Here is a 12,534-nt window from a genome sequence, read left to right on the forward strand (position 1 = left end):
ATTGTCCCTCCTGCTGCCTTGTGAAGAAGGGGCTTGCTTCTCCTTTTGCCATGATTGTACGTTTCCTGAGGCCTCCACAGCCATGTGAAAATGTGAGTCATTTAAACGTCTTTTCTTTCTAAATTACCCAGTCTCCTGCAATTCTTTATAGCAGCAAGAGAACAGACGAAAATATCCCTCAACTAGCCATCTTATATATTTATATAGCACATCTTTATCACATTTAACTTGAGTAGGTTGTAGTTTTTTGCAACCCAGAGCACAGGTGATTAGAACAATTATTGCTCTTCCACACTTATAGATGAAGAAATTGAGCCTTACAGAGGTTAAGTAACTTGCTTTTAGTTATATAGAAAAGCCAAGCCTAAATTCTATGTCTTCTAGTTAATGGTTGTTCCTTTCACAGCACACCTTTTTCCCAAATGTGTTTAGTGGCCTTTGCAGACCGTGAGGTGTGCTTCCTTCCTTATGTATATCTCCTCCATTGCAGTGCTTACTCCTATTTCCTGTTATAATGCTTTTCTGTTTGACATCAAATTTGGTCTCCCTTACTAGACTTTTGAGCATCTTGGAAGACAAGGATTATATTGTATTCATCTTTTTTCTATCAAACATACTGGAGTGCCTGGGTGCATAACTTAGTACCAATAAAGATTTTACTGAATGAATGAGCAAGTAAGTGCATAAATTACTCAATTAACTGAAAACACTGATAGAGGTTCGAAGTTGGTGCTGTAAGATTGATTTCAAAAAAACACTCCCTCTATTCTTTACCAATCAAAATTTTAGGATATTTTAAATAAAGTGTTTTATCTTGAACATACAAAGATGTTCACAGCTGGGTGCAGTGGCTCATGCCCGTAATCCCAGCACTTTGGGGGTCCAAGGCAGGTGGATCACTTGAGGTCAGGAGTTTGAGATCAGCCTGGGCAAAATGGCAAAACCCCATCTCTACTAAAAATACAAAAATCAGCCAGACATGGTGGTGCACGCCTGTTAGTCTGAGCTACTCGGGAGGCTGAGGCACGAGAATTGCTCGAATCTAAGAGGCGGAGGTATTAGTGAGCCAAGATTGCACCATTGCCCTCCAGTCTGGGCAACAGAACAAGACTCTCTCTCAATAAAATGAAATAATAAAGATGGTCACTTAATAAACATTTATTCCATGATTATTATATGCTAGGTTTTAATATGGGAATAAATAAGAATGATTCTCTTTTCAAAAAAGTGCTGCAGATGGATGGGTGAAACAGATGATTCCATAGCTCAGATAATGGAGCTGTGGGCAAAAAAAAAACCTGTGGTAATCTGAAGAGTGAATAGAGCAGCAGGCCCACTGTCAGCAGCCATGGGAACCACTAGACTGGCACAGGGATACAGCTCTAGGCAGGATGCTGTGCACATCAAGGAAATAGCCATAATCCTTTGAAAGCTACAGAATAGCAGAACTTGCTTTGCCTTTCCAGAATAGTGTGAAATTCCCCCACTACAAAAAAATTACCTGTACTCTTAACATACTTATTTTTTTTTAAAGTTATAATCAAGTCTGGTTATAAAAATTTGGATAATTTTAAAATTAACTACATACCACTTGGGAATAACACATAAGACTATATTTTGGTTTGGCACAAAGATGAGAATGAAAATCGATCTATATGTCTAAGCATCAAAGTCCAATACAACAGAAGGAGCAAATATGTATATAGAGAGACACATAGATATAGATAGGAAACCATATATATATGTATGTGTCTATGTATGTACATATAAAATAGGATAAATATGTGTCAATATAATTGTTAACATAATTTCCATTCTTCACAAATTATGTACACAGAAGAAATATTTAACTCCAAGAATGTTTTGGTATTGTTTGCAGACAATTACTACGGTACCCCAAAGCCGCCAGCAGAACCAGCACCATTACTGTTAAATGTAACAGACCAGATACTTCCAGGAGCCACTCCAAGTGCTGAAGGAAAAAGGAAGAGGAATAAATCAGTGAGCAACATGGAGAAAGCCAGTATAGAGCCTCCTGAGGAGGAAGAGGAAGAGAGGCCTGTGGTCAATGGAAATGGAGTAGTAGTAACACCAGGTTAGTCATTTGCATTTTTTATGGGTTCATAAATCTACTGTTTTAGATCTAAGATACATATGTACACATAGATATATATATATACAAATACATAGTAAGATATATATATATATACACACACATATGTATTTCTTACATCTATGTGTTCACATGTAAACTATTATAATTATCTTCAAAGAGAGAAGATTATGATATCAAATGGAAAGGACATCGAGTTAAAGTAGTTGAAAGAATATGACAAAAAAATTTTTGGCATATTCTTTCAACTACTTTAATTTTTTATTTCAATTATATAATATTAGTAGCAATATAGTGAATGATTGAAACTTCTGTAAGATATTACGAGTCTTTTATATGGTTGTGTAAAGTTTTGAGGTCTTTGTTAATATTAGAGAAAATCTTCTTAGAAGTCTTGCTATGCTTGCAGTTCTGTCAGTAGAGGTTATGTCATGTGATTTAGTTTACAACTTCGATGAATACAATTTTCAAAATCGCTACAACTACAGAATGCCCATATATTTGTTTCTTTTTCCTTACCACCTGATCTGGAAACATGAAGAATATATCTTTATACATTAACAATGTGAAGCCACTACCCTTGAACAAGGAAAATAATAGCCGTGCCTTTGATTTATGATCATTATACCACATATGTAAAGAATTAGACACAAATAGGCCGGGCGCAGTGGCTCATGCCTGTAATCCCAGCACTTTGGGAGGCCAAGGTGGGCGGATCACAAAGTCAGGAGATCGAGACCATCCTCGCTAACACGGTGAAATCCTGTCTCTACTAAAAATACAAAAATATTAGCCGGGTGTGGTGGCAGGCGCCTGTGATCCCAGCTACTTGGGAGGCTGAGGCAGGAGAATGGTGTGAACCTGGGAGGCGGAGCTTGAGGTGAGCCCAGATCGTGCCACTGTACTCCAGCCCGGGCAACAGAGCGAGACTCTGTCTCAAAAGAATTAGACACAAATATAAAATGTGCTTGTGCAAGGTAGGAATTTGCATTTTTCTTATTCTTATTAATAGAGCCTCAGAAATAGATTTTTAAAATAAAATTATTCATAAATATTACCAAAACAACAACAAAACTATGGCATTTTGGTAGCCTCTTGGAGTAAGTTACCAAAATTTCATTTTATTTTTTATTTTTTAATGGTTGCATAGCAATAGGCATTGAAAAAATCTAAAGTCCATATTTAAAGTTTTTTAAAAACTGTTAGTATGTGTACCTTTCATACATATTATTCTTAAGATATTTCTTACTACCACTTTGATGTCTATATTTTCATGTTTATTGTACTGTTTCTCTACTAACACAGTATTTGAATTTTCATGCTGTTACTTTTATCAAGGAAAAACTTCATAAGCTTACTTTTTATCTTCCTTTTTCAAAATGCCAAAAAGTGTTCTTCATTGAACATAAGATGAACATAAGGAGATCAAAAATTGAATCTGTGCTAATCATGGTAGAAAACCTAAGGTGCTTTTATCTTGATTACTCAGAGGAGGGCAACCTCCTCCATTAATATATGTGAGTTAAAATATATCCACTGACTCTAGCATCATTGATTTCTAGATACAAATGCTAAAAATCACTATAAGTAATGTAACTTGTCTCCTATGAAATGATGTGGCAATTTTCAACCAATTAGATACCTTCCTCTTTTTTGATTCTGAAGTATCTGTGTCAAAATATTTGCTTTTAATTATGTAATTACATTTGAATTAAATCGATAGTACATAGTTTTCTTAGCTGATCTTTGATGTGAGAAGCCGAACAACTCAGCTGGGTTGAAGCAGTAACCAAAAAAGAAGCAGAAGCTGGGGTCAGATAACATTTGCAACATTTCTTACTGTTTAACATCTTGTGGTTAAAAGTGTAAAAAGTATATTCCTGCTAAACCAGGATCACTGATCCCTGATTCATTTCTTATCTGTGTAGGGCAAATAAAATGAAGCATTCTTGATCCACAGACTTTTAAACTAGAAACTTGTTTAATTATGGGGCTTCCTGAATCTAGAAAGCAAAATTTCCTTCTATTCATACCTTAAGCATAAAGATGATGTGCTTTTATGGTTAAGAGGTCTTCATCACCCCCAGAGAAACTGGATAAAACTGAACTCTTCTTGATCAACCCTAGCCGTATGACTGTCTCTGGATTCCTCAGCATGATGATAGTAGAGAATAACTGTTAGCCAACTCTAGGTTTTCAAGACAGTCAATGGATGCTGCCAACAGTGGCTCTGTAAATAAGCCTGCTGGACAAGTGGCCCTTATACTGTGCTTTTCTTTCCTGTTATGGGGAGACGAGAGATATACAAATCGGGCAGCCCTTCACCCACTGTTCAAAAATGAGCGGAACAGTCTTAAACCACAATATGGTCCATCATCCATTATTAGAAGTCCTTTGACAATCCCGGTCTTTGAAATGTCTTTGTTTTTCTTTATGTTTATTGAGTAGAGACTTTAGGAATTTCTTTGACCTCCTCTGATACACATTTTCCAACTCTTCACCTTTTGAACCTCATCACATTGGTTTTCTTTTTTAGCACAGTGTCTCTGCCCTGCCTTCGTGTTCTTCACATTCTTCACATACAACAGATACAGGAGATTTCAAAGAAGACTGAGAAACATGTTCCTGGCCAGGTGTGGAGGCTCATGCCTATAATTCCAGCACTTTAGGAGGTCGAGGCAGGTGGATCAATTTCGTAGGAGTTTGAGACCAGCCTGGGCAACATGGCAAAACCCCATGTCTGCAAAACACACACACACAAAAATTAGCCAGGCATGGTGGCACACACCTGTAGTCCCAGGTTCTTGGGAGGCTGAGGTGGGAGAATCGCCTGAGCCCAAGGAGGTCAAGGTTGCAATGAGCCATGATGGTGCCACTGCACTTCAGCGTGGGCAACAGAGTGAGACCTTATCTCAAACAAACAAAAAAAGAAGAGAAAAACATGTCACTTAAATTTTAGTTAATACTGTCCCATATCAACTAACTATAGTAATAATTTATCAGACTTCAATTCAGAGCATAAATATTGTAATCAATAAGGTACATTTGGAGAATATAAAAAACATTGAGGTAATATTATTCCATTACAAAGGAATTTTGACAATAGTAATAAGTAATGAAATAGTTCCCTTCTTTTGAATGCTTACCATGTGGTAGGAGCAGCCTAACCTCATTATAGGTATTAGTTCATTTAACTATCTTAACTGTTCCATTAACTAGGTACTACTTTACAGATTAGGAAACTGAGATACTTTGGCTAGTAACTGGAGTTCATATATAGGAAATCTTGGTCCACAACCCATATGTCTGGCTGCCATGCTATCCTGAGTCTTACATAACAAAATACAAGTGTAAATATATTTCTTAGTGATATATAGACATATAACCACTATTTCACCTGTATATCTTTCAAAGTGGTATTATAAATTTCTAGTTACCAAAAATTTCATATTGCTTTTATTTCTTGAAATCATGTACAATGAACTTATGTCCCTCTGTGGATATAAAAAAATTCCTAGTTTTTAAAATTCTGTGCATATATAAGCATCAAATCTACCAGTATTTGGCTTCATATATACTTAACCGAAACTTTAAGTAAATAAAGGTTGTGATTCCTCGGTTTATATCTGATACCTATTTTTTTTCATCTTTTCTCCTTTGAACTAGAGATTATACTTCAACTGCAGTTTTCTTTCTCCCAGACCTTATCTATATAAAGTCAGTGACCACCTTTAGATATATAAGTTATCCAGTTCTGCTAACATTATCAGTGTTATCAAAATTCACATGACATGTGAATGTTTATTTCACTGAGTGTTCTTTCCTTCTGCTCAAAATTACACCAGCCACATAGAGTTAGCCCATGGCACCTAGGAAAACCATATAATGATTTTTCAGTGTCAGGACAGAAACATCTCTCTGTCGTATATTGCCTTGGTAATGGAAATCAATACAATTCTATCCTTAGATATATAGTTTTATCCTTGTCAATAATAAAAAATTAGAAAAATAAAAATTAATAATGGCCACTCTCCTCTAATGGACACAAACAATGGACTGGGCATATAATACATATATTAATGCTAGTCCCATAATAATTCTATACTTATTTTATGAATGAGATACTGAAATTTTGTTTAAAGTCCTTAACTAAAGTAAAAGTTTATTTACCGGCAGAGTTGAGATTTGGATCTAGTAATACCTGAACTCATCCGCTCTCCAACACATTTCCCAGAACTGTTAACCATGCCAAGGACAAAGGGACTTCTGACCTCCCCAAAGTAAATTGCAATCCTGCAGCTTAGAGGATTTAGTCTACATTGTATTCCATTGTATTTGTCTTTTACTAGACTCACAGCAGTGGTATTAGATTTAAAGACAAGTATGGTGCATCCTTACATCAGCTTACAGATTGTTTTTGAACCGATATTTAAAATTTATATCCCCTGGAAACCTTATATTAACGTCACCTATATTTAGATATTTTCATCTTTCTGTTTATCTTCTTAGAGTTGATATCAGCCCCATGGCTTCAAATTCTATAGATTTATCTGCATCCTTCACTGCTCTCCTGTGTTTAAGGTATATTTCTAACTACTGCCCACTGGACAGCATCACCTAAGCATTACTTCTGTAACTTAAATGCAACATGTTTCACTTAAACTTTTTGCCACAGAACGAACAAGCAAACCAATTCACGAAGCCCTTTACCTGATTTCTCTAATTCTACATTTCACCCATATACCTCAGAATTATCTTTATGTTTCCTTTCCCCGGTCTTGGTATTGTTTATTAGGCACAAAAGGGCCTTTCACTCCCATCCTTTCCTTCGAAATATCACTGCACCATCCTAGAGCACTGCCTTATTAACTCATGTGTGGACTGTAGTTCCCTAACTGATCTGTATGCCTTGAGGATCCTTCCTGATCCAATTACCTTTTTTTCCACCATAGGTAAAAATTCCTGAACCAGAACTAGGTCATAGCAGGGCACGGTGACTCACGATTACAAAGTGCTTGTAATCCCAGCACTTTGTGGGGCTGAGGCGGGTAGATGAGGTCAGAAATTCAAGATGAGCCTGGGCAACATGACAAACCCCTATGTCTACAAAAAATATAAAAATTAGCCAGATATGGTGGCACACACCTGTAGTCCCAGCTACTTGGGAGGCTTAGGTGGGAGAATCACTTGAGCCCAGGAAGGTCAAGGCTGCAAGGAGCCATGATTGTTCCTCTGCACTCCAGCCTGGGTAACAGAGTGAGACCCTATCTCAAGAAACAACAACAACAGCAACAACAAAAACAGGTCATGCAACTGTCCTCAAAACTCGAATGAGCTTCTGTTTCCATCGGTTCAAATTCCTTAGGCAGCAACTCAGGTCCTCCTACATTTGACTAGAATATCTCTGTTAGCATTGGCTCCCATTAATCCCATACATAAACTCCCTTCTCTCATCCACACGACACACTCAAAACATTTTCACCTGTGTGGTCAGGCCATTCCCACATTTGAATTCTCTTTCTGTATTCAAAATCCATTAAAAATGTTTCTTATTTCCTGGGAATCCCTTGTTGACTTTTCACAGTGAAGAGTAAAAACTGATCATCTCTGAATGACAGTAATACAATTTGCACTTTTCATGTATTTGGAAGGTATTAGCCTGGTACTTGTTGAAAACTTTTCATAATGTGCATGTCTGGTATCCCCATATATATATGTATTGTAAACATTATTAGAACAAGGACTTTTTTTGTTTGTTTGTTTGAGACAGAGTTTCACTCTTGTTGCCCAGGCTGGAGTCCAATGGTGTGATCTCGGTTCACTGAAATCTCTGCCTCCTGGGTTCAAGCTATTCTCCTGCCTCTGCCACCCAAGTAGCTGGGATTACAGGCGCCCGCCATCATGCCCAGCTAATTTTGTATTTTTTGTAGAGATGGGGTTTCTCCATGTTGGTCATGCTGGTCTTGAACTCCTGACCTCAAGTATCTGTCTGCCTCGGCCTCCCAAAGTGCTGGGATTACAGGCGTCAGCCGCCGCGCCTGGCCAAACAAGGACTTCTTTTACTTTTCTGTTTACCTGTTCAGCAATTAGCATATATCTTTAAATATTTCAAGTATGGTAAATCTATTTTTTTAGTTAATCTTGTCTAATCTCTAGAGGATGTCAGTTTTACAGTATCAACATGATTACATTCCTTTCATGCTCATTTTACACTATTCAGTATATTCAATATGCAGTGTTTCCTAAGTTTGAAGGATATATCCCTGATCCTATATTCCTTCAAAAGTTGTATAACTAAAAAAAAGTATACAGAAGTGCATTTTAAAATACATACTCTTAGAGATGAGAATTAGCCGGCCTCCCTAGCTTTGGCAATACCAAAGATAGATAGATGATAAATAGATAAGTCGACTGGATTTTTTAAATGATTGAACTCTCCTTCAGGAAAGCAAGATCCTGCAAACCAGAGTAATTAGGTTAAGCTTTCTTGGATTTCTTTTATTTCATGAGTTATCTGCTAAACTTTTCCGGAAAGTAATTCACTATTATCTTGTAGCTTCCCCTCATGAGCTATTAGTAAGCCTAGTGCAAATAATTAGAAATGCACATATATTTTAAAAGCATTTAAATCTCTCTGTTAATACACACATATACACACACATACAATGCCAGGAGGAACAGGGCCCCATGAGAGCTACCTTCGCCAACAAAGAGAATACAGTATGTGTACACAGAGCTGCCTTCTCCAGGCCCCAAGCCTGCAATTAGTGCAAATGAACTGCATCTCCCAGAGAGCAAACAGAGTGTCCCTTATGTGATCACCGAGTGTCCTCGGCAATGATCTCAGTTCACCATTAGGGACCCGCATCCAGGTCCTGTGCTGCTTGGCACGCTGACTGTGCATGCACCATCAGTCCTGGTTCCGTGAATGAGACCCTGTCACTGTCAGAAGAATTATGTCCTCCCTAGTGAATCTCACTGTTTTCCTGTGAATAATGCCCCACTCTGAAACCACCCCAAAGCCTATGCCCTGCTTATTTTTGTGTGGGTTCACAGAGACTGCGATTTGTGTATCTACCCAGATATTTATCTTTTTTGAGCAGGGTGAGAAGGGCTTAATTTTATGATCTTGTTCCCAGAGTACTGGGTTTTATCTCTCCATTGAATGGGTAAATTTCTGGGGCTAATTTAAATTAGCCTTCTAAAATTAGATATTCCATCCATAAATGACGGCCATTCCATCTTTTCTTGAAAGAATTATTTGAAAGTTATAACTGCACTAATTTTAAAATGTTCTGATTATCTAGGTGTAATTAAAAAGTAATAATATCACTTTAGAGTTTGTGGTGATTGTAATTACAATATTACTATTAATATTATAATTTTATAATTATGGTAATATTACTATCAATATTAATCAAACTATTATAATAGTGATTGTAAACATACCATTTTAATAAGGGAAATCATGACTGGTTTTAGGAGTGTCATTTTAAATCAAGGCACAGTCACGTTTTGGTTAAACTGAAAGTAATGGTTGTGAACCTCTTTAGTCCTTTTTTTTCTTTTTTTGAGAAAGAGTTTCACTCTTGTTGTCCAGGCTGGAGTGCAATGACATGATCTCAGCTCACTTCAACCTCTGCCTCCTGGGTTCAAGCAATTCTCCTGCCTCAGCCTCCCAAGTAGCTGGGATTACAGGCATGTGCCACCAAGCACAGCTAATTTTGTATTTTTAGTAGAGATGGGGTTTCACCATGTTGGACAGGCTGATCTCGAATCCCTGACCTCAGCTGATCCACCCGCCTCAGCCTCCCAACCAAAGTGCTGGGATTACAGATGTGAACCACCGCACCCAGCCCTCTTCATCTCTTAAACGGATTCAGCATTGCATGCACTCAACCTCTGGAGAGGGTGTTTCTCTACTACTCTGCAGGTTTACGTAATTTGTATGTGAGGGAGATTTGATCCATGAGTGGGGAAGGCAGAACGAGAACAACCAGCATAGCACCTCAGGTTTCTCCGGCAATTACAGAAAGCCCATGGAATTGTGAAAATGTTTAAGTTTCTTCAGTTTCTCCAGCCGTTCTTAGAATCTAAGCTTTTTTCTAGTCACAATCATGTATTCTCTGTAGGTGTGATTTTCACCTGTGTCCCTGTGTTTCTTATAGTTCCCTTCAGGAAAGTGATTATGATTATTGGTGCAAAATCCCAGCTACTTTATTGTCAGTGATGGCTCTAGTTATTTCTGGCTGAGGACTGGCCTTTCTCTCTGAAGAGGGCATAAGGTCTCTCCGAGCACCCATTCCTTCTACGTGACTCTATCACTGGGAACAGTATTCTGATGTTTTTACCCCTCTTTGGCTTTTTGTACTCATCCAAAAATACTCTGACTCCAATTTCGCCCCAAAGAATAGCTCTTGAATTATCAAGATCAAATTTAAAGTCTTCCTAATTTTCTCTTTCATCTCCTTTGAATTTCCTGGAACTTCAGAAAGTGGCCTCATGTTTTATATAATACTATGCTCCTGATTTAAAAAAAAAAAAAAATTGAAGGCAAGCTCTAAGAAGTGTTGTATGTGCGTGTTCTTTATTTCATACCTTGCTGTGGTTTTTTAAGTGTGTCAACATTTGTGTCAGTTTTTTCACCCCAAAGTTTGTTAAGGATTTGGGGGACTTATTTCTTTATGATAAATATCTTTAGATACTTTCTTCTCCCCTGTTAAAATCTAAAATAATTTCCTCTACTAATCTTTCTGTGATTCTTTTCAATTTAGTTTTTATATCTTAGGAAATATTTTTCCTTGTCACCTTCTACCCACAGACTTTGAATTTTCTATTTTCATAATTTTCCCTATTGTTCTTTTATTACTTCCAACAATTTATAACTAATTGTGGGTTTTAGATATAGAAGAAAAATAATTTTGAGGCATGAAATATGCATTATCAGTAATTCACATATCCCCGGCTAGACCCCTGAATAGAAGAGATGTAATTAATTTGCTTATAAATATTACATATATATTGGGAGGCTAAGGCAGGTGGATCACAAGGTGAGGAGTTCAAGACCAGTCTGGCCAACATGGCAAACTCTGTCGCTACTAAAAATACAAAAATCAGCCCATCGTGGTAGTCCCATGCTACTTGGGAGGCTGAGGCAAGAGAATCGCTTGAACCCGGGAGGCAGAGGTTGCAGTGAGCTGAGATCGCGCCACTGCACTCCAGCCTGGGTGATGGAGCAAGACTCTGTCTCAAAACTAAAATAAATTCTAAAAAAATACATATATAGATCATTTCTTCACAGGATTGGGGATTTCTGTCTTCTGGATTGATGTGTCATCCCCAAAATCAGAAGCATAGTTAACCACTAACTTTCCCTAATTCTAATATCTGCTTCTAGACTTATGTTTTCTCCCTGGCCTCAAATAATAAAGGGAAGCATTTGTTTACATCTGCAAAAATATGGTATAGATATATTTGCCACACTGTTTAAGGACCACCCCTTCTTTATACTCATATCTGATATATTAATTACAATGAATTTTTTTTTAGCACTTAGAACCACTTCAGAGCACTGAAGAGTCAAAAACTGACTAATAGTCAATAATCAGTTTGCATAGAAAAATCTCTGAAGGATCACAAAGATAATTATTATTGCTAACTTGATGGCTAGAGCCCTGAGAGTAGCAACAGGAGGAAAGCTTGCTTTTCACTGTTTTCCTCCATTGTACTTCTGGATTTTGTACCATGCGTGTTTCACTATGTCTATATATATATATATATATATATATATATATATATATATGCAAAAAGTCACTATACAATGTACAAATATTTTAGCACCCATATTAGAATTGTTCTCATTTTAGAAGGTTTAGGAAAAGTAAGAAAACTGATAAGAGCATTCTTGCACAATAATTGACAATCTTGACTTCTTTTGATCAACCGGCCGTGTAGAATGCATGGCTGCTCCCTTTCTGCAGACACTGAAACGTGTCCTCCACTTTTCATTACAGAATATAATCTATAGTACAGCCAGGATGAAAAATCAATTATATAAGTTTACAAATTATATATTGGAAATAAAATAATCATAATTTCTCATATAAAAATCAACACGATATTTTTCTTTTGTCCAAATATCAACCCTGAAGTGTTGATTCATTTACAAGAGCCTGTGGTTCAAATTCTAAGCCACCTTCCAGCAGTGAAGCAAACAGTCTTCCCACCACAATCCAATAAAACCTTAGATCAATATAACAAACACACTTTTTAATGGGATTGTTGGGTTTGCACAAAAGCATGGAGAGATCTTTAAGCCCCACCACATCCAACACAGTGGCCACTACCACAAATGAGTAGAAACCAGAGTGAGAAGGAGTCAGTTATAAGCAGACTAGAAAGCCAAAGTTGCCCCCGGGGTA

General features: G+C 37.2%; 1 protein-coding gene across 1 annotated transcript in view; it reads left to right on the forward strand.

The window, feature by feature from the left end:
* Positions 1 to 12,534, forward strand: part of MAGI2 (membrane associated guanylate kinase, WW and PDZ domain containing 2) — a 1,457,999-nt gene that overhangs the window by 989,104 nt on the left and 456,361 nt on the right. Inside the window, exon 4 of the mRNA XM_011927762.1 lies at positions 1,880 to 2,095. Coding sequence (XP_011783152.1) covers positions 1,880 to 2,095 — 216 coding nt within the window. The remainder of the gene's footprint in view (positions 1 to 1,879; positions 2,096 to 12,534) is intronic.

The sequence above is a fragment of the Colobus angolensis genome, unplaced genomic scaffold (genome assembly GCF_000951035.1).
Source record: "Colobus angolensis palliatus isolate OR3802 unplaced genomic scaffold, Cang.pa_1.0 Scaffold74, whole genome shotgun sequence".
NCBI classification, from domain to species: domain Eukaryota; kingdom Metazoa; phylum Chordata; class Mammalia; order Primates; family Cercopithecidae; genus Colobus; species Colobus angolensis.